This window comes from Toxotes jaculatrix, chromosome 19 (genome assembly GCF_017976425.1).
Source record: "Toxotes jaculatrix isolate fToxJac2 chromosome 19, fToxJac2.pri, whole genome shotgun sequence".
NCBI classification, from domain to species: Eukaryota; Metazoa; Chordata; class Actinopteri; family Toxotidae; genus Toxotes; species Toxotes jaculatrix.
Window position 1 is genome coordinate 21,412,874 of NC_054412.1, and position 25,571 is coordinate 21,438,444.

At 41.1% G+C, this 25,571-nt stretch overlaps 1 protein-coding gene across 1 annotated transcript; it reads right to left on the minus strand.

Annotated features, from left to right (window-relative positions):
- Window positions 1-1,134: 1,134 nt before the first annotated feature.
- meis2b (Meis homeobox 2b) lies at window positions 1,135-23,985 on the minus strand. Its single transcript, XM_041064456.1, has 13 exons — window positions 23,974-23,985; window positions 23,355-23,587; window positions 22,726-22,867; window positions 22,435-22,485; window positions 22,112-22,162; window positions 21,824-21,970; window positions 18,400-18,514; window positions 9,890-10,029; window positions 6,835-6,911; window positions 5,008-5,066; window positions 4,481-4,570; window positions 3,299-3,395; window positions 1,135-1,217 (listed from the first exon to the last, which is right to left on the minus strand). The coding sequence occupies exons 1-12, from the start codon at window positions 23,983-23,985 to the stop codon at window positions 3,337-3,339; spliced, it is 1,176 nt and encodes a 391-aa protein (XP_040920390.1). The 3' UTR covers window positions 1,135-1,217; window positions 3,299-3,336.
- Window positions 23,986-25,571: the final 1,586 nt, after the last annotated feature.

Consider the following 25,571-nt stretch of genomic DNA (forward strand, 5'->3'; position numbering starts at 1 on the left):
CTCTGTGACTCAACCACCGTCATTCTTATTTTTTCTTTTTCTTTCTTTTTAATTTCAACAGCTATCTCGCACTGTCGCACACACACACGAAAGCATCCGAGCAGTACAGGCTTTACAGAAATAACAGTGAGTAAAAGCTGCGCCGCTGCAGCCTCCGACTTGGCTGTGATTTTCTCGAATTTGGCAGCAGGGCCATCCATCATCCTTGTCACCATCAATCCAATAACAGCAGACAACTGCAGTACCATCTCACGTTGAACCGGAGCTGACTACGTGACCTGCTCCACCAAACTAATATGCTGGCCTTTCTCCCTCGGACATTTAAAATGAGCCCGCAGGAAAAGAGCATTCACATTAAAACACTTTTGCTTCTTTGTTTTGTCTTCCTCAATTAAGTCTTTATTTTGGTTTTAGTGCAGTCGCCTTCTCTGTGTTTTGGTGCTACCAAACTATTTAAAACATTGTAAAAAAAAAAATGGACCTCAATCCGCCATCTAGTCGTGTTCCCTCAGTTCCAGTTTTTCAGAACACATGTAGCCTAGAATCAAAACAGAAGAGACACAGTGCGTGGAGAACAAAAAAAAAAAAAAACATTCAGATAATTTTTTTCTTACAAAATCTTGACTTTAGTCGGGATTTGTTTAAAAATAAAATAAAGATAAAAAAAAAAGTCAGTGGTAAAACCTCAATCTAACGTCTATTGATCACAAGCGCAAACATGGACAGAAACAGCCAAATAAAGAGCACAACTCTATACAGCACAACAGTTAAAACTCTCACTGAGTCCTCACATTTTTTTTAAAAGATATTCCACAGTGTTTTTTCTTCTGTCCTGTAAAGGAGGGGTCGTGTGTGATGGGCGTATTTAGGGGTAAAGCTTTACTCAGAAAAGAAGAAAACAGGAAAGTTGACATCCCCGTAGAAAAATAAATAAATAATTTAAAAGGAAATGGAGGAGATGTGTCAGACTGCTTCTCTTCACTGTGAAGTCCTTGCTCATCGTATTTTCCGTGCAGCCCTAAAGCTCCTCGCCTAACACCGAGTCTCGTGCAGAGGTTAGGCGTTACCATGGTGATCCTGTACAGGCGCGCACCGTGCTGCTTGGGCAAGGTGAAGTGGGAGTGGTCAGGTGGGTGTGACGTGGCGGCTGCAGCGGCAACTCCGGTACTGAGCTCCACTGCCGGATGGAAGAAGATCCCTGAGCCAACCATGGAGGCCTGGACACACAGACAGAGGACAATGCGATAGGACTCTAAAATTAGTCAGTTAGACTTCATTATGACTAACTGACTAAATTACATTTTGTTACATTCTGGGTTATGATTTTTCTTCCCGAAAATGCAAAATTCCACCCTTCAGACATGAACATGGTGTCATGCACACTAATCACTGTGTGGGTTCAAACAGTACTACTACATCCACAAACAAATAACTGAAAGTAGCCCTTGAGATCACTTCCCTAATCTGACCCTCACACCTTCAGGGACAGCATATTACTCCAGCTGTGACTGTCAGTCACTTGTACCTGTCTATCAGCTGTAACCAGTTCAAACAAAGAGCGATTCTTGTCTCATTTGAATCGTTTTGAGCCCTAAGGTGGTAAATGAGCCACCTGGAAAAAAAAGGAGACAGATTAAAGAATGCTCTGACAGTAGAAAGATCATTCTGTGTAGCAGAAATCTTTCCTATCTCCTCAAGATGAACTTTCACACTCATTTTGATTTGAATTGCATGATTCTTCATTTCTTCTTCATTTCTTGATTTAAAATTTTGATTTATGACTTCATCTCTGATTTTTTTCTTTTCTTTAAGATTAGTCTGAAGAAGGAGGAAAATTGTGATTTTGGTCTCATTGCACTTCCATCGTGTTGCACTTTGAAATTAATTCTTCCAGATCTTCTGTGACAAATATGTAAAGCTGAGATAATAAAACATATGGTAGAGCCATACTGTGCAGCAGAGAGGAGAATAAAATAGTGCAGATTCAGTCATGTATTCCATAATGACTAAATGTTATGGCTCGGGCTTTATCGTGCATGGAAAAGTCTCATATAACTCCAAACATGGCCCTCATCCTTCCTGCAGTCCTGGGGAGATTTACTGCCACAGTCTCACCACAGATCAAATTAGGGGAGGCAAAAACACCCAGCTCTACTGAGCTATTACTGTAACTAGTCAATGATCATTCAATGAGAAATAATTAGATTAAACACTCTCCAAAAATATATAGGCAGTATTTATTCAGGCTGAAAGCCTGATGTCTCTATGCAGATCTAGATGTAGTTATTTATTATTTTTTAGATGAAGCGTTACTATCTTCTCTTTGAACTTCATTAGCAAAGCCGAGGGAATTATCGGACAGGGAGGAGGGGGCTGAATTGCTGAAAATTGGCCCCAGTGAAAAAAATGAAGCAAATACAGATCCTATTTACATATAAAGAGCTCTATTAATCAAGGTAAGTGTCATTACAGCGAGGCTCATTGAGCAGTGGAGAGTGGGTGTTAAATAAAATTCTCTGTGCTCGGGTGCCTCCGGCAGGCGATACGTCTTGATTTGAGAACTGTCAGCAGTGGTGGGGAGCTGATAGAGGCTGGAGGGGGAGGGAGGGAGTGGAGGAGGGGGAGTATTACCTAGATTCTTAATCAGATTGCAGGGAGAGAAGAGATGGAGGAAAAGAAAAATGGAGGAAGAGGAGGTTGGAGTGATAGAGAGAAAAAGAGGAAGTGGTTTGCAAAGAGAAATGGATTTCCCTCACATTGAATTTATTTAGTCAACCCACACAGACACATTTATCCCCCAAAAAAGACTTTTGACGTTATTCTAAGTGGCTCGCAGCTGGATATAAAATCATTTTATAGACCAGGTAGCGTAATCTTAACTTTATTCCAACTGATAAAAATATCACATGTACAGTATGTGTGAGTAAGAGTCCTGATCACTATTTATAGTTCTGCACTCTTATCTCAGGCCCAGTCTCATCTTTTTCTTTTCTTGGTTTTGCCCCCATTTACATCAGCTATGATAACATACTAGGATTCAAGTGTCTCCCCACAGACACGACAAAGACAGTACCTAAAAAGAAGAAAGCTGAAAACTCATCAGCTGCTGCTGTTTGAGAACCTTCTCTGCTCTGCAGGGATACGTTTCTGGTGGGGAAATAATTAGTCATTTGTCTATTTTTCTTTCAGATACTCTACATCTAAAATTACTGGAATCACACAATTAAAAACACATCATATGTCATTTTTTTAAACTGTGGAACACCCCCAAGTTGTAATAAAAGACTGCACTACTTACTTCACCCTGTTGTTCAGGCTCGCCTCAGTGGAGTAATTTTACATGTAGTGCCACTGCCCATCCATGCCCATGTTCATACCCATGCCACCCATGGGCCCTGGAATGAGAAAACACAGTTAAGCCCTAACATGACAGATCACTATTCACTGACGCTGCTGTAGTAGCTTCAGCTTCGAAGCTAACGCAACAAAAAAACAGTCATGCAAAGTTAAAGGTGCAGAGCGATATTTTCATCTTGCTCCTTACATGTGATGTGTAAACAATCATATCAATCAGATCCCTCTCAGGCTGTAAGGCCAGAGAAAAGTACTAGAAGTATGACAAAACCATGGAATTGATTTCACACAAATAGTATTTTCATCTACATTATAAATGTTCATAGATTACAGATCAAAGCTAAACATATAAATTATTATTTTACAATTATAATTAACTATGTTTTTTGTTTTGTTTTGTATTTTGTTTATATGCGTCTGTCATTAATATCTTGTATGGTGGTCTGTGTAAAAGCAGAAAAATCACAATAACCTATACAGAACAAGCCGTACTATCCCAGCATATTGTTATATTGTAAAAAGTATTTTTTTATCTTTATGTCACAGTGATTCTTGAAACTTTTGAAATTTAATTCTTGAAATTTTAAGGTGTCCTAACGGTACATAAGTCAAGTCTTCAGGTTTGGTAAAACTGTCTGGTTGATAAAAACACAAATATTAACAGCTGGACTGTAACAGGAGGTAAACTCTGCTTGTACATGCTACACCCCCGTCCACCTGTCCCACCTCCACACCCTTACTTTCCACCTCACTACATTAATCACACACTGCTTCCTGCACTGGCACTGAACATTGCCACCGGACGTAAATCATGAGGTGTGTAACTGTCAAAATTATCATTGTAATTTTTAGTGATAGTCGACTGCACGAGTAGCTCAGTTTGATTTCAAAATCACACACACACGGGTGTCTTTAGCTGATGCTACACAGCTGTCACTTCAGAGATGGTGTTACCAGAAAAACAAGCATGCAGAACAGAAGAGAATATGAAACCACCCAGCACTAGAGCAAAATCTCTCTCTCTCTCTTTTTTTTAATGATTAGAAACTAACCTAACCACAAGCAGAAAATAATCCCAGAGATTTTTGCCCTTGATGGTTTGATAAATATATGGAAGATTGCTCACCTCCAGGTCGGAGACCCATGTGCTGCTGCCCATCAAGAACAAAGCCTCCCATTGGCTGGCCATCTGGACTGTAAGCTGTACCCTGACTCACTGTGAGAGAAACAAGACTGTCAGAGTGTCACGGTTTTATTTTTTATCACTGAATGCAAAGAGAAGTTATCTCGGGGCACTTTTCATATAGGGCAGATCTAGACCCTACTTTTAGAATACTATATAATCCCATATACAGAGACCGGACATTTCCCTCATGAGCAAGCAAGGTGTCAAACGAGAACAGGAGGAAAGAGGACATAGCACAGGTCCCACATAATAATAAAAACAAGACAATAACTGACACTCACTGACTAACTACACTCACTGTCCTTCAAACACAGACATTCTGCACCTCCTTCTTACAATCCATTCTCTAAATGTCTTAGGATCTTTAATCTTTCATAATGTCTTTAGCTGGTCTCTTCTACCTGATCAGTCCATTGAATGGAGGGAATTATTTAGTATACTGAACACTGAATGATGTGCAGTATTACCTGCTCTGTTGGACTGGTCAATCATAGGCTGGACTATTCTCCTCCTTGCATTGATAAACCTGGAAAAAAGAACATTATCCAATGAACTCGTTGAGGAACAGACAAAACAAAACAAAAAGAAAAAAAGTCCTAATTCTGAAAAGGTCGTACATGGTTGTATGTACCGAAGTATGTGCCAAAATCAATCAATTTTTTACGTTCAGCATTCTTGGCCTTGGAACATGCATATGTGAGGGTTAATGTCTAACTGTTTTCTGGGCTTTGGACAGACTCTGGCAGCCTTCATATGGTGTGCTCTTGCACCAAGCATGAGTGCAGTGCTCCTTCTCTTATTTTTCAAAGTTTTTTAGCTTTCTTCTTTTGTCGTACTTGTTAAACCTCTTGATAGTAACCTATTTAAGCTATGCACTATACACCTTTCTCAGGTGTCATTTAGAGAATGTTACCTCCTCATCCGCCCGTCATTCTCTAAAGAGGGCCATGAGAAATGTTTGAAAATGTCTGAAAAAAGCTTGTGAGTAAAATCTGAGCTTAGAATTCTAAAGATTGTGTAGATTATATTAACAGGAACCAGTTCAATAATAAAATGAGTATTAACAGAAATCCCAATTATTCTGGAAGAAAGAAAAAAGATCATAAATATTATAAAATCTTTCTTCTCTTAAATCTCAAAAGTTTCTTTTGAGATTTGTGTCTTTGCTGTGTCCTGCAGTCCCTGTCCCTCACTGGTTATTACATCTAACATAACAAGCATTTCTTCTAAAGCAGTGGAACCCCACTGTGTGTCTCCAGGGATCTGACTAATAATCTAGTCTATTCCTATTGACATAATCTGCAGCATTAGGAGTAAGTCAAAGATCTTAAAAAGTCTATTGATTTGGGTTTAGCCCTGTAGCCTCAGGCTGTGATGGGGCTAACTGTTTTGCCAATGTTTTGCCATTGACACATCTAGCAAACAGCCAGTACAGTGAGTTTACATGCTTTGATATCTGTATTGGATAGAGCCTTGACTAAAGTCTGTGGTCGACTTTACTTGTGGATTAGAGGTGTAATTAGGTCTGTTGGAAACCTGATACACTTAAAATCAAAGTCTTTGGTGGATTTTAGAAGAGGATTAGAGCGATGAAGTCCTGTCATCTCAATTAATCCAAACCTTGCCCAGGCTGTCAGTAAAATGATGACATGCAGGGCTGTATTATGTTAAACAAAATCCAGAATGTGTGATTGTTTGATTGGACCTGTCTCTCTAGCTAAGCTGTCTACAAAGGTGGCACAGACTCAACATGCTTTAATCCTTCATATCATACATGTAAAATGAGGGTCTCTCCTCTTTAACCCCTTCACCCTCAGCTTTCATTCCCTTTATTCACAGGCCTTTAGTCTATACATATATATATATATATATATATATATATATATATATATATATATATATATATATACATAGATACATAGATACATAGATAGCTATAGATAGATAGAGTATTCTGTGGTATTTTGAACACTCGGGGCAGTGACCCCCAAACGATCTCTGTCCAAAAGAGTGCTGTCCTAGCAACAGCTAAGACACTGCGCAGGACCTTCAAGCTCCCAGGCCTCTGGTAGAGGACCCGAGCTTGAAGGAAAAAAAGGCCATAATTATATATAATCATTTATATATTTATAATTATATATAAAAAACCATTATATACTCACTTAAAACTCAGTGCTAAAAAGTGAGATGAGATGAAGATGAACTCTAAAGTCTTTGCATGCATGTGTGACTAGATATAAGAGCAGAAATATGTGACAATGTAGATTCTCTTGTCTGCTTTTGAAGTGACTTACCAGTTGTTCACCTGAAGGATGGTGAGGCCTGTGTCCTGCGCTAGCTGCTTTTTCTGTTCCTCTGAGGGGTACGGGTGCTGTGAGTGACAAAAAGAGAAAACATTCAATAAATAAAAAGAAATAAATGTCAATGCTTGCATTCATTTCAAGGCCTCCACAAATAGACAGTTCATCCCGAAGTGCAGTACATCAGGAAAAACTCCCACTCAGAAGGTGGACTCATATTCTGTGCCAGTGTCTCCCAGGCGCAGTAATTCCTGGTAGTTCCGTACAAGTCAACTCTGGAAAAACAGAGGCTGACCACGGTTTGGCCCCCAAACACTTCAGGCTAAAAGCGCGTGGCATTGTGTGACAGTATTTGACATTATTTGACATTGCTTGACAAACGATCGGGTGGGATATAAAGAGGCACAATGGTGGCTTTTGTTTGGGGCTCCGAAAAGGCCAGGCCCCCTCCGTCACCCCACAACCCCTCCCCGTCTTGCTCCATCCCCGTTCTCTGGCCCCAGTCCCTCCGCTGACTATGTGTGTGAGCGTGTGTGTGTGAGACAGTGGGAGGAGGGCAGCAGATGGCAGACAGAGGTGACCTGTGCACAGAGAGTAGGGTCATGGGCCAGTCTTCATTCTGCTGCTGTCAGACCAGCAGTCGCCTCCTGTGGTCATCACTGAAGGATGAGCTTCCAAGCACTTCATTTTTAGATACACACACACACACACACACACACACACACACACACACACAAACACAAACACACAGAAGCATTTATATCATTGCACTTACAGACACACGTACTCAAACACAAGGATACAAATGTGAATACACAGATGCAAACACATGTACTGTACACACAGCAGTGACTCCCAACTTCATTTTACAAAGCATTCAGAACTCACAAAGGTTGTGGATCACTACTGTACAGTACAAACACACACACACACAGAAATTCACAATAACAATACAGAGAACAGATACAAAACACAAACAAAAACTGATACAGAGACACACACATGCGTACTGAGGGTGTTTTTTACACTCACTACAAGCATCCCACCCAGCTCAGTGGCTGACAGTTGCATGACAGATTTCTCTAAAGTCCACCCTCTAATCAAAGCTGCACAGCACAAAGAGAAAAAAATCTCTCTATCTCTCTGCAGTGTGCTTTTCAAACAAGACCAAATGCTCAGTACACTCAAGGATGATTCAGGGATCAATAATCAAATAAAAACAAGCTACACAAGTAAGAAAAAAACACTCTGATCAATCACTCAAATTGTAATTTGTTCTGATATTCATCGCAACTCTTCAAATCCTTTGCTCTATCTTAGGCATTAGTTGATGTTTTTATGAATGGACGGAGAAGAGTGTTATAAGGACCATATTGTGCCTTTGTACTGCTAAAAAAAAATGAGAGATGAGAGAACATGCTTTGAATTTTGGCACTACAGTTCCCATCATGCTTTGGTTTATATAAACAAGAAATTTTAATGTTGACATGGCGTCACTGAGTCAGCTACACCTGAATCTGCCCCAACAGCCACAAGTGTAAAACATTTCTTTATTTAATCTTAATCTTATTTATTTATTTGTGTTCCCACCTTCTCCATGAACCAGTTACCCTGGTCTGATTGAAAACTAGTAGTTCTTGTCTGTAACAATCAATATACAGACAAGAATCACCTCTTTATTTCTATAATATTGGTTGGGGAAGATCTGAAATGTGTGCCTGCTGTATATATCGATGAACATTCATCTGGAATAGACATCAGAGAACAAACAACAATCTTCTAACAAAGATAGAGCTGTGCTGATTCCAAAATAATGTGTACAATCCTGAGAAGAAGCCTGCTGCTGGAACAAAAAGTCTTTGTCAGGAATATGGTGTGGTGTCAGAGATGCTCAGCTGAGAAAACAATCATGTTTCAATTGACTCTAGCACAACACTTGTGACCTTCAGTGGATTCCTGGTTTGCTCCCCAAACTCAAACTTTGGCATCAGTCTTTCACTGTGGATAAATGCAAGGTTGCATGGAAACCAACAATTAAAAACAGGCTAATGGACCGAAAATGAGTAATATAATGAATTAAAACCTTTCACAGCTGCTTTCTCTATAGCTTCCTCAGAAGGGGATATTTTAAGGGTCCTCAGAAAAGACGACAAAAGCAGGAGGTTACAGCTAGGACAGGACCCTCCCCTCTAACGGCCTTCTTACCGCGGGCCTCACACTGAAATGTCTGACAAAACATAATCCCGCTCCTTTCACACCCTCAACGACTGATGAATGCTTGATCGCTTGGGTGTTGCAATAGGTCTTTCAGAGGCCAAAGTCCCCTTGCACACTTTTCATAGGCACATCCTGCCACTGCAAACACTTGTGCTTAACAAATTAGGCCTGAAAGGGGATGGGGAACAGAGAGGGGATAATTCAATTATCCTCCTTTTCATCTGGAAAATCTAAAGGTGGGCTTCAGAAAAGAAGGGATTACTCCAAGTACAGGACCTGTGTGGGCCTTTTACAAACTAAACAACTGAGGGGTTATCCCACACCTAAGAGCGGCAGAGATAGAAAAACTGAGGAGGAAGCGGCAGTGGTATCTTTTGGACCTTGGATAAAAGGTAAAGCTCTCCTCATGGGGACTTGCTCACCCCCACTTACAGAGCTCTGAAACAGTGCTGCTGTTTCTAAGCGGAGGGCTTCTGATGATTTCTGTACAAACCCTGGACTGGTGTTTCAAAAAGGAGCTTTACAGACTTGAGTTCGTCTTTGCTACGCTTTCTTACAATGGAACAAAGATGAACTTAGTTTCAAAATGCTTTTGGGAAATCTAGCCTGGGCTCATTCCTGGGCAAAGAGGCATCATTTCAAACAACTGTCGCCTGATGGAGGAGCTAGGGTTAGACAGCATTGATTCCTAGTATTATGTGAAATCAGTGTATGGTTGCTGTTACCGAGAAGAAGACAAATGTCGTTTTTGGAATCTATAAAAAACACTCTGCAGCTGGATGTGGCTTGTATGGAAAAGCAGCTTAACAGCGTCTGGGGTAGATTCCCTTACCGTGAGGTGTTGGAAGAGCCACGCTCTCATTATGTTTGTGGCCACTTTGGGGAAGATGCCTCGTTTCTTCTGCCTCTTCTTGTCTTGGTCATCCTCATCTCCTGTGCCTGGTGATGCCAGGCTGTTGTCGAGGCCGTCTCCTGCAATCAGAGAGAAGAGGAGTCATGTTATGAGAAAGCTTTAATTTGGCCCTGTTGCCTTTTCCCTCCTCCGCGAAAACGTGCCATGAAAGGGCAGACAGAGGAAGGCTGCATTTCTGTGGCACAGCAGCACAAGATTCTTCCTCTCACCTCTGCTTGACTCCCTGGCCACTGGATAATGAAGAGGAGTTTGTAGTGTGGGAGCTCAATAAAACCAAGAGCTATTAATTCAATCTGAGCCATGCGTTTGACATGAGGTAATGACTGCAGGAACTGTGTGCCTGACAAGAAATAATGAATGTTCAAACTGCAGTCGGACACAGTGCTATGTACTGTTATTTATATGTGACCTCTGTTTGAAATGAGACTAATGATGTCTTTATAAGTAAAGGGAGGAAAAAAACAAACAAAAAAAGAATGAAGTATGAACCCAATAACATCAAACCCTGTTCACTTGGGTTACTGAGGCAGAATCAGGGGGGTGAGGGTGGGTGGGTTGGTAAGACATGAAGCCATCACCCTTGTGTTCTCATGTGTTCACTGAGTGACCCCCTCCCCTTCACTGACAACGTCTGTGTTGGATTGTCTGCAGCACAGCGTCATGTCAGGCGCTGGATCCTGCCATTAGCAGCATCGCTGTTTGATTTCAGCAGGAAGCTGGTGTGGATCGAGGCAGGAGGCTTCCTCTAAGCTGAGATTTCCGCCCCTGCTAGCTAACTTACTCCATCTCGCAACACAAGGGGCACTCAACTCCCTCTCCCTCTCTGCCATTAATTGTGCATCAGCCGAGATGATTTACTTTTAACAGTGGTGGTTATTTTTCTTGCCCTCGGGGCAGAGAAGCCTTGAAAGCCTGCCTGGAGGGCATGTGAATAATGCATCTGAGAGACTCCTCCCCCGAGGCGGGACAGGAATCCTACTTTTCTTAAGATTTGCCCTAGTATGTCTTTTTGTTTTTAGAGATGCGTCAATCAAACACGCCTATATGAGCCATATTCATGCATAAATATTTCAGCTAATGAATATTGACATTAAAAAGGATGTGTTCTAGGGTTGGGGGCTCTGGGGGTTGTGGGAGTTTTGACTGATGGTGTCCAGCTCTGAGTCACAGACAGGGTACAGAGTTCACACTGCCTATCTCCTCTACTCTTTACTTTCTTTAGTCCTCCTACAGCTTGTTGGTTAAGTTACTTCTTTCAGGGGCACAGGTTCCTTCAGGTGATGGGGTGGGGTATTTTAAATATAGTTTAGGTAACCAGTACAAAGTTTTATCAACTGCTTTATTTACAACTGCTTCATCTTTCTTATTGAATAGAAAATAAATAAAGTAAATACTGTGCACTGAATGGTGAAGAATAAAAATTCTATACAAATTCCACTCAACAATGTTTTTAATGTGGCCTGATTTAATATAACAAGTTAAGCTGGTTCCAGACATTTGAATAACCGCCCAGATTTCCTTCCAATCAATCAACCAATCAATCAGATCTATTCAGGTTAAGAATGGGAATGTCAGCCTCCTACATACCTCACTAGCTATGTCGCTACATCAGTGAATAATAGCAACATAAAAATGGATGCAAAAATGGCAATGCAGGCAACTTACAGAGGTAGCAACTCTTAAGTCAACATGTTTATTTTACCGTCATGAAAAACATGAACATCTTTAAGCAACTGCTACTGCATGTCAATTTCTTATTGTTTTGTTTTCGGAAAAGACAAAACCAAATAAAACAAAATAACCCTTCCTTAACCCCCATCAGAAACACAGCTATGATGACTACAGTGCTGAGCTGAATGAATGAGGAGAAACAATATGGCAGCTCAGTCTTTACACTAACGATATAAAGGATATAAAAATGTATTTTTTCAAATTATTTTTAGAGACCTGCTTGATGTAACTCATGAGAATGGTGCATCTTTATCTCTTAGATTCTCATTCAGAGTATAATTAGTGACCACTATGATAAACAACTAACAATGACTTGAGTTTTATACTTGAGTAGAACTGTTGTATATTTCATCTTCAGATCATAAAGCTAAAGTACATAAGAGTAATTAGTAATAAGAAAGAAAGAAAGAACAAACAGGACTTGCTCGGCCTAATTATATCTAAGGAAAGCACTCCCCATGCTCGACACCCTACCCTGGTCCACCTCCTCTCCTCATCCCTCTTCTGCTCCAAAGAGGGAAAGCCGCAGGGCAGATCCTACGCTACACTAATCGCTTCTGACTGTTCCCCGGCAACTCAGCCAATCTAACCAGTGTGTGACGGTGCAGTCTCAAAGTCGTACACCCATGCAAGTCTCTCATTCCCCCTCCTGTTCCTGCTCCACCCTGCCTGCCAGTGTCTGCACGCGGGACACCGGAGGCATGGGGGAGTGGGGTGGGTGGGGTTGTGTTGTGGGGTGGAGGAGGGGTCGGGGTTTAGTAGATGGAGGGGTGGGCATTACCGCAGGGCTGGCTGCAGTTTTGCCCTGAGGCTAAGAGGAAAGAAATACACACAAAAAAACAGCACCCTGAGATATGAAGAGAGGTCATCCCTTCTACCTCTGCTGTTCTTATATGCTTACCTCTGTTCAGTCTGTGTTCTTACAGATTTATTCCTCTGGAAAATGCCTCTGGAATAAATCTGGTATTTGGTCTGGAAACCAGACCAAATACTATACCTATTCTGACTATCTGCCATCTCTTTCTCAAAAGAACTGTGGCTTATGAAGTTCAGATCAGATCTTTGCCTGATCATTTTGTATGTGCATGTATGTCAGACTTTTCTGTCGCCTCTATTTCTTTACTTAGTTGTTTCTTAAATACTTACTGATGTGTTTATCCTTTTTCATTAAATTTGGCAGCAAATTTAATTTTTTTCCTGATACTGTAAATCTATGAATGTCCATGTACAGCATGCTTCTACATGTGGATATCATTATTATTATTATGATTATTTCTTGCTTTTCACTGGAGGTGGTGTGTTACATTAGATGGTTTGGAAATGGGGTTAGCATGATGTATACAGTTTTTCAACAGGTAATTGTATTCAGTTCAAGTCTGTGAATGAGTTGTTACAAAAAACAAATATTCACTTAAAAATTCTACCTCTTACCAAGTCATTTGATCTGTTATTAAGCCTAAACAACCTTTATGTTCTTAAAAAAATAAAGATCTTTTGTGATATGATTTGAGTCTAATTGAAGTTACTAGCAGTCACTTGCTTAAAGTTTGTGAAACAACTTGTTTTGTGTTGGGGAAAAAAACTCAATTGACATAATCAGTTTCTTGTTTTTTATAACTGAACTGCTCTAGCTCCCTACCTAGTGCAAGATTTCTGTCATGCTTTTGCTAATTTTAATACCACACATCAGATATTCTTGACATTTGAAACTGCATGTTTTTTAAATGTAGTTTTATATTCTCCACAATCTCAGTCACAGTCTACGCTGGGCAAAGCAGTCAGTGGATGTTGTGCCCATAAGACAAAGTGTGAGGCGTCTAGCAGAACTGATTGCCGCACCCCCAGCTGCATCAGTGATGCAAAGCCAGAGCAGCCCGTCTAATGAGCTCAGTGGGGCCCTGATCCATCATCAGTGACACCTCGCGGCTCCTCCCCTTATTAGACATGATACAAGGCTCTAAATAGAGTAGTCTGGAAGGTTTCCAAGACATGGGGAATCCTCTGTGAGAGAAGGTGAACATGATGATTAGAAGCTGTTGATGGGGAGATGCAACTGTTTAAAGCTGTTTAAAGCCAAGCAGTTTGCATGCTGGAAGTGAGAGGTACTGTTTGAAAGCTTACTGCAGTGCCTTGAAATCCACTGAAAGGTTGGTGTGTGGCAATTTCTGAATACACTGAAGTAGACTATTTGCATTTTACTATTTAACATATTAACATATTTTCTCACTTAAATCTGTAGAACAGAATTGAATAGCACTGAAAAACCATGTTTAAGAAAATCAACAGCAACATTTCCCTGCAGCAAAAGTTTTCTCACCCTCTTCTCTGTTATTACTGATGGATACATAGAGGCAGACAAATCCCCAAACAGTCAGCATAAAACTAGATGTACTCACAAAGTGATTTGTATGGTCCTTATCATTTGTTCCCATTTAAAAAACTATTTTTTTCTGGAAATGTACATGTAATGCTACATATTCCAGTAACAGCATTGCATCAAACAACAGTTTAACTAGCATACATCTAAACGGTCACAAATGAAGAGCACTTTCACCTTCCTCAGCATCCACAGCTGAGGAGCCCTTGAGCAAGGCACCAAACCCCCAACTGTTTCCCAAGTACTGCGTGTGCGTGCTCAGCGTGTGTGTGTGTGTGTGTGTGTGTGTGTGTGTGTGTGTGTGTGTGTGTGTGCATTGACTGATTAAAAATGGGTTAAATGCAGAGGTCAATTTTCCTGTGGGTGTCTTCTTTTCCTTCTAACCAGCAGGATGCAGATAAAGTAATATCAAAACTGTGTTCCCTCCACTATGTTTGACCACTAACTGATTACAACTACTGGTCACACAAACCAGGAGCCAATCATCAAATCAGAGCCTCGCACTATCGCACACAACAAACTGGGGGTTCTTTCAAATTTCAAGAGGCATGCACTTTGTCGGTGCACCAGATTTAATTATATCATTGAATAGGTTTGTGGGTGCCTGTGCAGGATTGGTACAAGGACTATGCAGCGACCCTAAGTGTGCATAACTCACAGAACAGGCAGTCAACAGCTGACTGGTTCTATTTCTTTGGTCTTTAGCTCCAATGAAAGCTATTCACAGGAAGGTTAAATGTCATTTTTCACATGTCATTCTATGTTGTGACCAGCACAGATGAAATTCAGTTCATCTCTGTGTATCATGCAATCTACATGATACACGCCGCTAGAGGTATGTGAGAAAACATTTGTAATCTGGGTGAACTGATCCTTTAAGAGTAAAACATGCACAGTTATCAGTACATGAAATACAAAATTTTAGTATTCATTTTCACGTAAATGATGTCTTTATTTCTGTAAGAGCTGACACAACAATGTGCTTTCTTTTCCACCTACACAGCCAGCACTGATCTTCCTTCTCTTTTTAAAACACTTCTGAGATCCACAGCATGGCAGATGCTACAGGGACACTAGCCCGCGGTGTTGTCATTGGCATGTCAGCACCTCCACCTAGCCTCATTCCTTCCTCCTGACTCCGGGCTCTGGATGTGACAAAAAGATGTAACACATCCTGTTCCTCACATTCCATTTCTCAACACCAGTGTGCAGGATCTTTTTGAGTCACTCCCATTGCCTTTTGTTTTATTTGGGTCTTTGTGATGGACATTTCAAGCCTCCCCCTCACTTTCCCCCAGACCCCTTACAAACATTCCTGGGAGAGTTCAGCCCCTGTATCTGTGGTCACCAGCAGCACCCTGGGGGTTGAGCTATCAAAGACAGCCCTCTCCGCATATCACACAGCTTACAAGGCAACAACCAGAACCTGGGAGCTTACAGCAGGGCGGACAGCCATAAGCCAAACCATGAGCCACAAAGTGGATGGATCATCTACCTGTGGTTAGCCAGGGCTGGAAGCCACACTGCCACCACTTTAGTGTTCCCAAATGACAGTGGATTTTAAAAGGTTTCCTTAGACCATGGAAGCATGACTAATGACAACCCACTACAGTGAGGACAGCACAATCACTTCCTGTCTTTGGTTGGATTGTCATTAAATTTTAAACTTTCATAATCATTCTGCCAAAGGAATATTTGGAGATGGTCATAATCCTCATCTGTAATTCTGAAAAACTGTGAATTTAGTTTGATCCCTCAATTTCTCTTGTTGTTCAAAAGCCTTTGAACAGTGTTCTCCGTGTAGCCCAACCTGGAGGTTACTTCCACAAGAATTCAAATGTAATTTTATATTAAGTAAGGGATAAATGAATATAAATCAACAACTGTAATAAATAAATACAATTTGCAACAAACAACATTTAAAATATTATAATGTTATTCCTGCAATGCACAGTATGGGAAAGGTTGTGGTCTGGGTGTGATCTTCAGAATTATTGATCTGGTCTTTGGCATGAAAGTTGGATGTGGTATACACCCAGCCAACATCTTTACTTTGTGCTTCTCTACATACTACACATAATTCACTACACACTACTTCCAGCACTGCCAATGAACGGTGCAGTCTGGTGCAATATAAACATAATTCCTCAGGAAAAAGTTATCGATGACTTCAAGCATGAGATGGAACTTGCTAAAATATTTGACCTAAACCACAATCTTTCCCTAACTTTAACTGAATTGTTTAAATTTACTAACATGTCAGTCATAGGATGGAAACCCAGGTTTTCTCATATGCCTAAGCATCCTCCTGACCACCACGCCATTGACTTCTGCACAGTGTAAGAACATCACATATCCTGGATTGGAAAAAAACAAGCACTGAGAGGAAGAGGTTAAGAGAGAAAGAGTAAGAAAAAAAGATAATCCATCCTGTAACCACTAATGCAGAATGTTTGCATATGAACATAATCTAAAGGAGACTTGAGATTTTAAGATGAAATCACTAAACGATAATGTCCCTGTATTCCTACTCACATCCCTGCACCTCATGAATGATATCCATATGACTACATCATGGCAGCTCTGTGTAGGCCATCTACCTTCTCAAAATGAAATTAGTACCATATTCCTCTGACTGTCCTTTCTATCCTTTCAGGTTGACTCTTCCCTAGCATGAGAATAGACTGGAAACAAGGCGGCAAGGCCCGGGGAGAAGCAGCAGGTAGCATGCAGCAGATCCTGCTGCAGCAACCATAGCTCTGATCTTTCTGCCCTCTTCTTTTCCTTTGTTCCTCATACATAAAGTGCTCTGTCCTTACATCCCTACAGGGGGCATTCTGCACCCCCATCCTCTATGCATTCTCTCCCAGGTCAAAAGGGCATGGATCTTGGGTTTTCCCCCCACTGTTGTTTAAAAAAAGCCTAAAGGAAAGAAGCTATTCACACTGTTCTTATCCAGTTCACCTCAGCATAAACATCTGGATACTGAATGGGTGAATCAAAAATTTACCAAGCATGCATGTCACACTTTCAGTGTATCTCGGGTGAAGTTGAGAAGCCAAGAATATTTTCAAAAGCAGATCCAGAACACTTGGTCTGTTTCTGATTGTCTCTTAATCTCTTGTCTTGCAAAGCATCCTCCTATTGTTCTCGTCAATGCTCTGCTCATTGATGCCTGATGGGCAGAGGGTGGAAAGTTTCTTTAAAGTCCGTTCTATTTTTACTGTGGCCAAAGGGGAGAAAAACAAAAACAAGCCATAAAACCCTTATAGCCTCCAATTAGCACATCAGAAATCACATTAAGTGCAGGAACCCCAGGGTGACACAAGAAGGAGCAGGGCTGGATGGTATTAGAGGGAGGCAGCAGTAGACAACTGGAGTAAACTAAGAAGATCTCTTCATCAGCACTAACTGACCAGTAACTGAGAATCCACATTGACTGTAAAATTGAGGGAGCCTCAATTACATGGGAAAATCAACATTAATTCCCCTTTTGGTGTTGTTCTTACTTGAAGTCAAAGTTTAGGTCCCTCACATATGGTAAATCTACAATGTCATTTCAAAAATACAGAGGCACCAATGCACCAACCAGACGCATTGTGAGAATTTGTCCAAGTTAAAGAAGACAAATTATTGTATATGGTTTCTTGTGTATTTGTCAGAATAAGCAAAACCAACAATGTGTTAGTTTGTCACCTAACCAAGTCCATAGCCAGGACTGTAGAAACACTGAGCTTATAAATCAAATCCTTTACCATCCAGAGGTCTAAACGATGTTTCAACAGCTTCAAAAGCTTCTGTCAAATTTACATATAAGGAATCAAAAATAATTGGAATCCACCAATTCAGTATACACTATGTGCATTTTTTTACACATGGAGCACCGTCCAGGTCACTAAAACTCCCAAGTACAGAGGACATGACCTCAGTCAGTTCCTACTATGTCTACTCAGCCCAAAATGTACTGGTTCACACTGAAGATGTAAAGATGATGATGCTGATAAAATAAAAAATGCACTCATGCAGTCTCACCAACAGGAGGAACTTTGTTGGGAACGTTTTCAGAGGCAGACTGGTGTACATTTGAGTTATGGTTACATGTTTAGAGAGGACTGTCAGAGTAGTCCTCACTAAACTTGTGATTATCTATTTTGATCAGTGCAAGTAAGAATAATAAGTAAAGAGATTAGATAAAGTAAGTGCATAAACTTTCTTGAAAGGATCCCCGGAGTCACCAGGCAGCAAGGCCCATGCCTCAGAAAGAGATCACAGGAAATCTTTGATATGGAGAAGGACACAGGAGGCCTGCGGGCACTCTTACCGAGTTCACTGGTGTTGTCTCCACTCTGGGAGACGTGTCCCCCGCTGGATGGTCCCGGGGTGCCCACAGAGGGCGTGGAGTGGGCGTCATCCATGTCTCTCCAGGAAGCTGGGTTCTGAGAGGTCAGGGAGAGGTCCACACACCAGGGAACAGGAGATAGGGAAAGAGGGGAGAAGAGAAAAACAGATAAGGGAGGTCCAGAAGGTCCAGTATGAGGTCCATTATGCAGTTTCCCAAAGACACAAAGACGGCCAAGTGGCATTATTAGCATAGTAAGGGAGGAACCAAGTTGTCAAAAAATGTGAAACAAGAACAACATTACCATTCTGTCCAACAGGGAAGTTTAAATAGTTACAGAAAGAGTAGGAGCAAGAGTTCAGAGGACAGTTTAGCAGCCCTGCAGGATGTGGACTCTCCTGTGTCCTGGCTGTGTCTGTGACCAGTGTTGGAGAGAAACCCTGTATTTATTGGGTGGACTGGCCTGGCCACTTAGACAGCTCTAAGCCCAAAACAAACAGCAGATCTCCCTCTTCAGCCTCTCTGCGTCAGCTGTTTGCCGGATGGTGATCAGATGAAGAGCTCGGCAGATGACAACAAGAAGCGTGGGGACAAAGGCGCAGTGTGAACGAGGCCTCTCAATGATGGCCCCTCTTTTCTTATCCAGCCACACAATAATTACAACTCCTCAGTACACACAGCTACTCAAAGAGGCACCATGTGTTTTCACGTTTATCAAGCTAATGAAGGTCTTATTTCCTCACAGCCCATCTGTTCAAACCCAGTTAACAGGAATGGAGGCTTGTGTACATGTGTGTTAGATTCATGAACCAAACATTCATGCTTATGTTTACCTTGTACAGCAGCTCTTTGCCTCACGCTATTATCCAGATGACTCACTGTAAAGACCGATTACATTCCTACACCAAATGACCAGCAGCAGCAAACACAAGGTAGAGACAGCTATCAAATGTACACAAGCTCTCAAACTCTTTTCCTCAAACATGGCAGATATTGTGAATGAAGCAATGTTTGTTCAGTACAATCAGGTCAAACTGGATATTATTACATGAAATTATTAATCTGTCAGTTGTGCTACTGTAACAAAGATGGCAATTTCCTACAGACTCATGACTCACCATAAGGTTTGAGTTTAAGTAAACATATGGTATGTACCAGGGAGGGACTGAGTGAAAGCCACAGACTTGAAAACTAGTTTAGGGCATTTAGGCATAGAATTTGTTCCAGAGAAACCAGAGAAGTCGTTTTAAGGAGGATTTCGAACAACTGACTGTGGATAAACAGATAACATTTCAGGTACATGTTGGCCTTCTGCCTTTAACCTTACATTTTTCACTTTTCAGTTATAATATCGAAGTAGATTGTACAAAACTGTAGGTAAGTAACTGTAGAATAAAAGTGTATGTCCATGTGTCTGTGTTTAAAGCCCTGACTAAAGTCCCCATTTAGATTCAGACTGAGATCTTTGATGCATGTCATTTCTGTCCCCTCAGAACATCTGTCACCTTCAGAACCAGCAAAACACTAATAACTGGTCTCAAATTCTGTCTTAATAGAGAGGGGATTTTTTTAAATGATGCCAGTAGTGATTTCCCTTGATACTGGAGTTTTTTTTTTAGAAATGAGCATCCGTATCTCGTCTCTGCTCAGGTTTGAAGCGAATGACACTTTCAATAAAATTCTTGAAGAAATTCATTAAAATTGGAACATGATTAAACAAAATCATACTGCCAGATTTTTGCTCACTTGGAGAATGGAAGGCAACAAAAGATCAGTAATCAGCAGCTTCAGAAAAAAAGCAGAGGACTATAGGACATCACTGCAGAAACACAACCAGTCCAACAAACCAAATGTAGACTCAACAAACATAACTGTAACCGCACACACTGCTTTTAGGCCTTGTAAATGATAAACAGATTGAGGAGCACTGAGTGGTTAACATGTAGGTATGTTACACAGCTGTGTACATGTTTCTACCCAGATCAGAGCAGCACATCCATTATGCAGCAGCCGTTAGTGGGAAGGCATTTCAGCAGGAGAGTGTCCTGTCACATCAACTGGTGGCTCTCTCTCTCTCTCTCTCACACACACACACACACTCACATCCCCTAACCTTAACCATCACAACTAAATGCCTAACACCAGCTTTACCCTACCCCTAACCTAAACTTAATTCCTACCTGAACCCTAAAACCAGGTCAGAGTCCTCAAACACCCATTTAAGCTTGTGGGGTCCAGTATTTGAGACCCTAAAAAGCTGTCTGGATGCCATACATGTAGTAAACTCCCAGTTTTTGCACCCCACAAATATAGTTAAAAATTACACATTTAGTATTTTGTTTTAAAGAGATTGGAGGAAGCCTTCATCTAGGTCATACAGCCTGTATGCTTTATGTTCATATCGAAAGAGGGTTCATATCAGTTTTAGAAGTCTTCCATGACCCCACCCATGGGACACCACTGAAACACATAGACTGTAAAATTTCAGCTGGTCACAGAGGAATTTCCACTGTATCAAGAGGGAGTGATACTGGCTAACTGATATCTATCTTTTAAAAAAATCAGTAAAACAAGGAGTCCAGATTTGTTCTAGCAATTAATCTTAAACTTATGCTTAGGCCCAACACTGCTGATGCGCTGTAACTCTGAATCACTCCAACATCTGAATTTCCTCCTTTGTGGATGAACACAGGTGCCGAAAATAGGAAGCAGCCATGTAAAGCCCACAGCGGGGGGCAGTCTGACAAAGACCCCCTCCCCTTGAGCTATAATAATCCTATTGGCTGAGAAACACCGGTCTGAGTGGGACTGAAGCCCAACAGCAAACACAAACTGCACTGGGCACCGTGATCAGATCATCATCGTCATTACAGTTTCCAAATAAAGTTTAAAAAAAATGTCCTTTAATTTTAAAGGAATTCAAATCTAACATCCTGTTAGATTCATTCTGCACTGTCAGGCAAAAGGATGGGCTCCTGGTGACAAATGCACTGGTCTATAATGATGGTTCCCAACATTTTGCCTTAAGTTATGTCACACACTGAATATGTTAATAAATTGTGAAAAAGTCCCTTTACAGAAAGTTTTATCTGAATCATTCAAGGCATTTTTAAATTTAATTAATTTTTAAAAATTAGTGAAATAATAACAATAACAATAACAATAAGAATCAGAATAAGAATAATAATGTGATCGTTATTATTGATCGTTATTATATATGTTGTTATTGTTTCACATTTAAACCCGAGTTTTTGAACAACTGGTTAATGATGTGAAAAATAAGAGTCAAGGATCAGAAGCAGGCCTCTGCAGCAGCTCACCCAACTCTTAAATCTGAAAAGTTCTTCTCGCTGTCAAAAAAAACAAAAAACAAAAACGATTTGCGATTCAGAGCAGGTTAACTCACGTGATCTGCGAGGTTGGTGGAGGATCCTGAGAGGTCGTCGAAGTCCGACTTGCATACATCTCGCTCCTCTATGACCAGGTCGATGGGCATTTTGCCTTTCAGGCAGCTGATGTACCGGTGGCAGAAGTTATCACAGAGCTCATGAACCTGCGAAATCCAGTCTGTCATTTAGATTCTCCGACTTTGAACTGAGCACCAGAATCGTTTGAACTGCTATTAAATAAAATAGCAGAATAATAAAATGTAATATAAGAAATGGAGATTCGACTGAATACAGAGAATTTGTACCTTCTCTAATTCCAGGAGATGAAATCGAAGGACCTGAATCGCTTGAATCATCTATAACAGACGATTTAAAAATCATCAGCAGAAAAACGACGATGAAAGTATAAAATGGGATTTTAAAGGCGCTTGAGGTAACAGTAATAATGACCGTGTGCATTTGCTAATTACCAACATCACACAAATACATATATTTTTTTAATAACAAAAAAATAAATGTTTCCTTGAGGTATAAGGTTGCTCCGGGCCATTCTGTGGTGTCCCGCTGTGCGCAGAGAGCAACCCGCCGCAGAAAAGAGCAGAATCAAAGAATGAGAAGGAGAGCTCACCAAGTTATCCAGCTCTGGGTTGGAAGAAAATAAAGGTTTCTCTGCGCGGATCTGAAGAGGAGTAGGAAATGAAAGGCGTCAGCTGGTGGTTTCAAACGGATTTCATTTTAAACCTTATAATGAAGAGACTAAAACAGCATTTCATCGCACTGATTAAATTACAATTCTCTATTTGGTCCCAAAAAATAAAGTGTTGGAGTTTGGGTCGTAAAGATTATTTTCTCGACTCTTTGGCTCTCTATACGGCTCTCTGACTCCCGGTATATTCAGCATACCTCTGTATGCTCCTACCTGTTTGGCAAAAACAGCTATGTCTTCATTGAAGGAGTCCGAGGAGCAGACGTCTCCTCCCGCCACGCCGGGCTCTCTGGGCGTGCAGGTCGCCAGCTCGCACTTCTCGAACACCAGAGCCAGCAGAGGGAATAAAGGGTGGCTGCAAAACACAGCGAGGACAAGCCCTTTGGATTCTACAGTCATTGTTAGGCCTGGACATGAACTATTGCCTACAGTACATCAAAGCAGCGGCAGATAACATTTCTCAAGCTCGGTGACTTCAACAAAAGAATTCGGCTCTGAAAGCTGCCGCAAATATTTTTTTTATTGCAATGGAACAAATTCAAACAGATTATTTCATCCGCTTCCAATGCAAACAGCCTGTTCAGACATGTGAATATATTCTCCATGCCACTGAGCTATAAAGGTTTTCAAGAAATTGGAACTGCATCTACAATTACGGGATTACTTGGGCAGATTATATTATTAACTGTAAGGGGGAAAATGCTTACATTTTTTAATACAGAATTTATTATTATTTCATTTAGAGTTGTTCCTATTGCCTCATAATAGTAACATTATTATTATTATTATTATTATTATTATTATTATTATTATTAACAATTCCTCTATCATGATTTCCACACCCGTAGATTTGGTCCTTGTCTCTCTTCAGTGCGTCGTTGACGGCGCTGCCCATGCTGCCGGGCATGATGTTGTGCGGCGCGTGGGCTCCGTAGTGCTGGGTCGGGTGCGGGGGCGGCCCGTGGTTCAGGTGGTGGACCTGAGGCAACGGCCGCGGGGCGTGCGGGTCGCCGTACATGGAGGTGGGCACTCCGACGCCGTCCATCGCGCCTCCGTAATGAGCCAGCTCATCGTACTGGGTTGAAAGTTGCAAATGATATTAGGACATGAACAGGTGGCGGGAGACAAGTGCAGGAAACAAACTTTTCAGTCTAAATAAAATAGAGCAAAACCTGGGACAATGTTGGTTTAGCCAACAGTATCAACAGTATTTCTTTAGTGCATTCATTGGATTTATTATACATTAGACCTGTTAACCACTCAACTCCAGCAGGGCCTGGGAAATGTAGGCTGCATGTGATTATACTATAAGTGCATTTGCTGAATTTCCCTTTGTTGGTCCACATCCTATTTTTCATTCATACATGTACCGTGAGTTAGTTACTTGAATCTCAGGTAAGGATGCAAACCAGTCTAACAATGAAAAGCGTAAAAATCTAAATGTAATGAAGTGAGACGTACCCTTTGCGCCATCTCCTTGCGCGGTTTCCAGCCGTGTGAAGAGAAGTTTGGTGTTGATGAGAAGTTAAACTGGAGACTTTTAAATCCAAGAGGGAATTTATAATCCGGTCCTTTTCTGTGTCATTGAGCGAACCAATTATGACTGAACTCAATGCAAAGTGATGTAAAACGGAAACGGCATCGGTCCTCGCGTTACCGAGTGTGCTAAAACGCGCACTGACAAGTGGCGAAGTGTTTTGCTGTGGTTCTTCAGCTGCAGGATGAGTGATAACCTGTCACATCTGACTGTTTGCTGTTTGTTGCAATGACGATACTGGTGGTCCGTGGTCAGCCCTCTGCTCTCACTGTGTTCTCGTGCCCATACTTCTGCGCGCCGACACGCTCACTGTCCGCAGGTCTGCTGTGGAGCCACTTATAGGGGCGCTCAGTCATCTGCGGGACACGCTGATGACGGAAGGTGGAGGAGCAGGGTGGGTGCAGCCCATGCCTGCTGACAAGTTACTGTGTTATTAAATTTTGTCTTCCGGTCATAACTTTCAAAATAAACCTATGCAAATAAACCTCTATTGATCCTGTAGGAAAACTGGGTCGTGGAATTATATGTATTATGTTTTTTTTTTTTAAATGGAGGCTTGTCACAAGTTTGAAGATGGAATATAACCTATTATTGTAAGGCTTGTGCCAGGGACATTTTGCATGAACACTCCACTACCTCCTTTAATATTTAAACGACAGTTAAGCCCGAAATTATTCATACCCCTGTCAATTTTATGGAGTTTTTGATTTTTCTAATTTATACAGTATCTCTCCACCCAGCAAATGGGATAGATAGATAATAGAAGCTCTACAGCCACACACCATTTAATTTTGAATTACTACACTAACAAACACCTTTTAGAGTGTGGTAAAAAAAAAATCACTACATCCAAATTTATTCACACCCTCTTGTAATCTGACAACTAACTAACAACTGAAATGTTACAACAAACTATGTTTTTTTGAGGCAGAAATGTGTTAAATAGTATTGTAAATGTTTCTTGAATGTTCAAGACCAGTTTTCTGCCCTATATAACTTGAGTAGCTTGTTAAACATCACCCATTTTGGAATCAACACAGTAGTTGTCATGCCAAAGACCAAAGAGCACAGTGAGCAAGGATTATTGATGCCCAAAAGGATGGAAAAGGATACAAACAAATTGCCAAGCAAAATAAAGTGCCAGCTTCAACCGTGCAAAGTATTGTCAAGAAATACAGAAAGAATTACAGCAAAGGCTCTTCTGGCAGAACTGAGCTCAACTGGTGTGAATATATCAAGGCAGATACTCAAGAGGACATTACATCAAGGTGGCCTCCATGGATGCCGACCAAGAAAGACTCCTCTCCTTAAAGGCTCACATATATAGAGATGAAAGCTTCTGGTCATCTGTTCTTTGGTCAGATGAAATAAAGATTGAGCTTTATGGGCACAGAGATGTGGCTTTCGTGTGGCAAAAGAAAAATGAGGCCTACAAACCAAAGAACACCATCCCTACCATAAAGCATGGGGACGGTAGCCTAATGTTCTGGGTGTGCTTTGCAGCAAATGTACTCGCAATTTA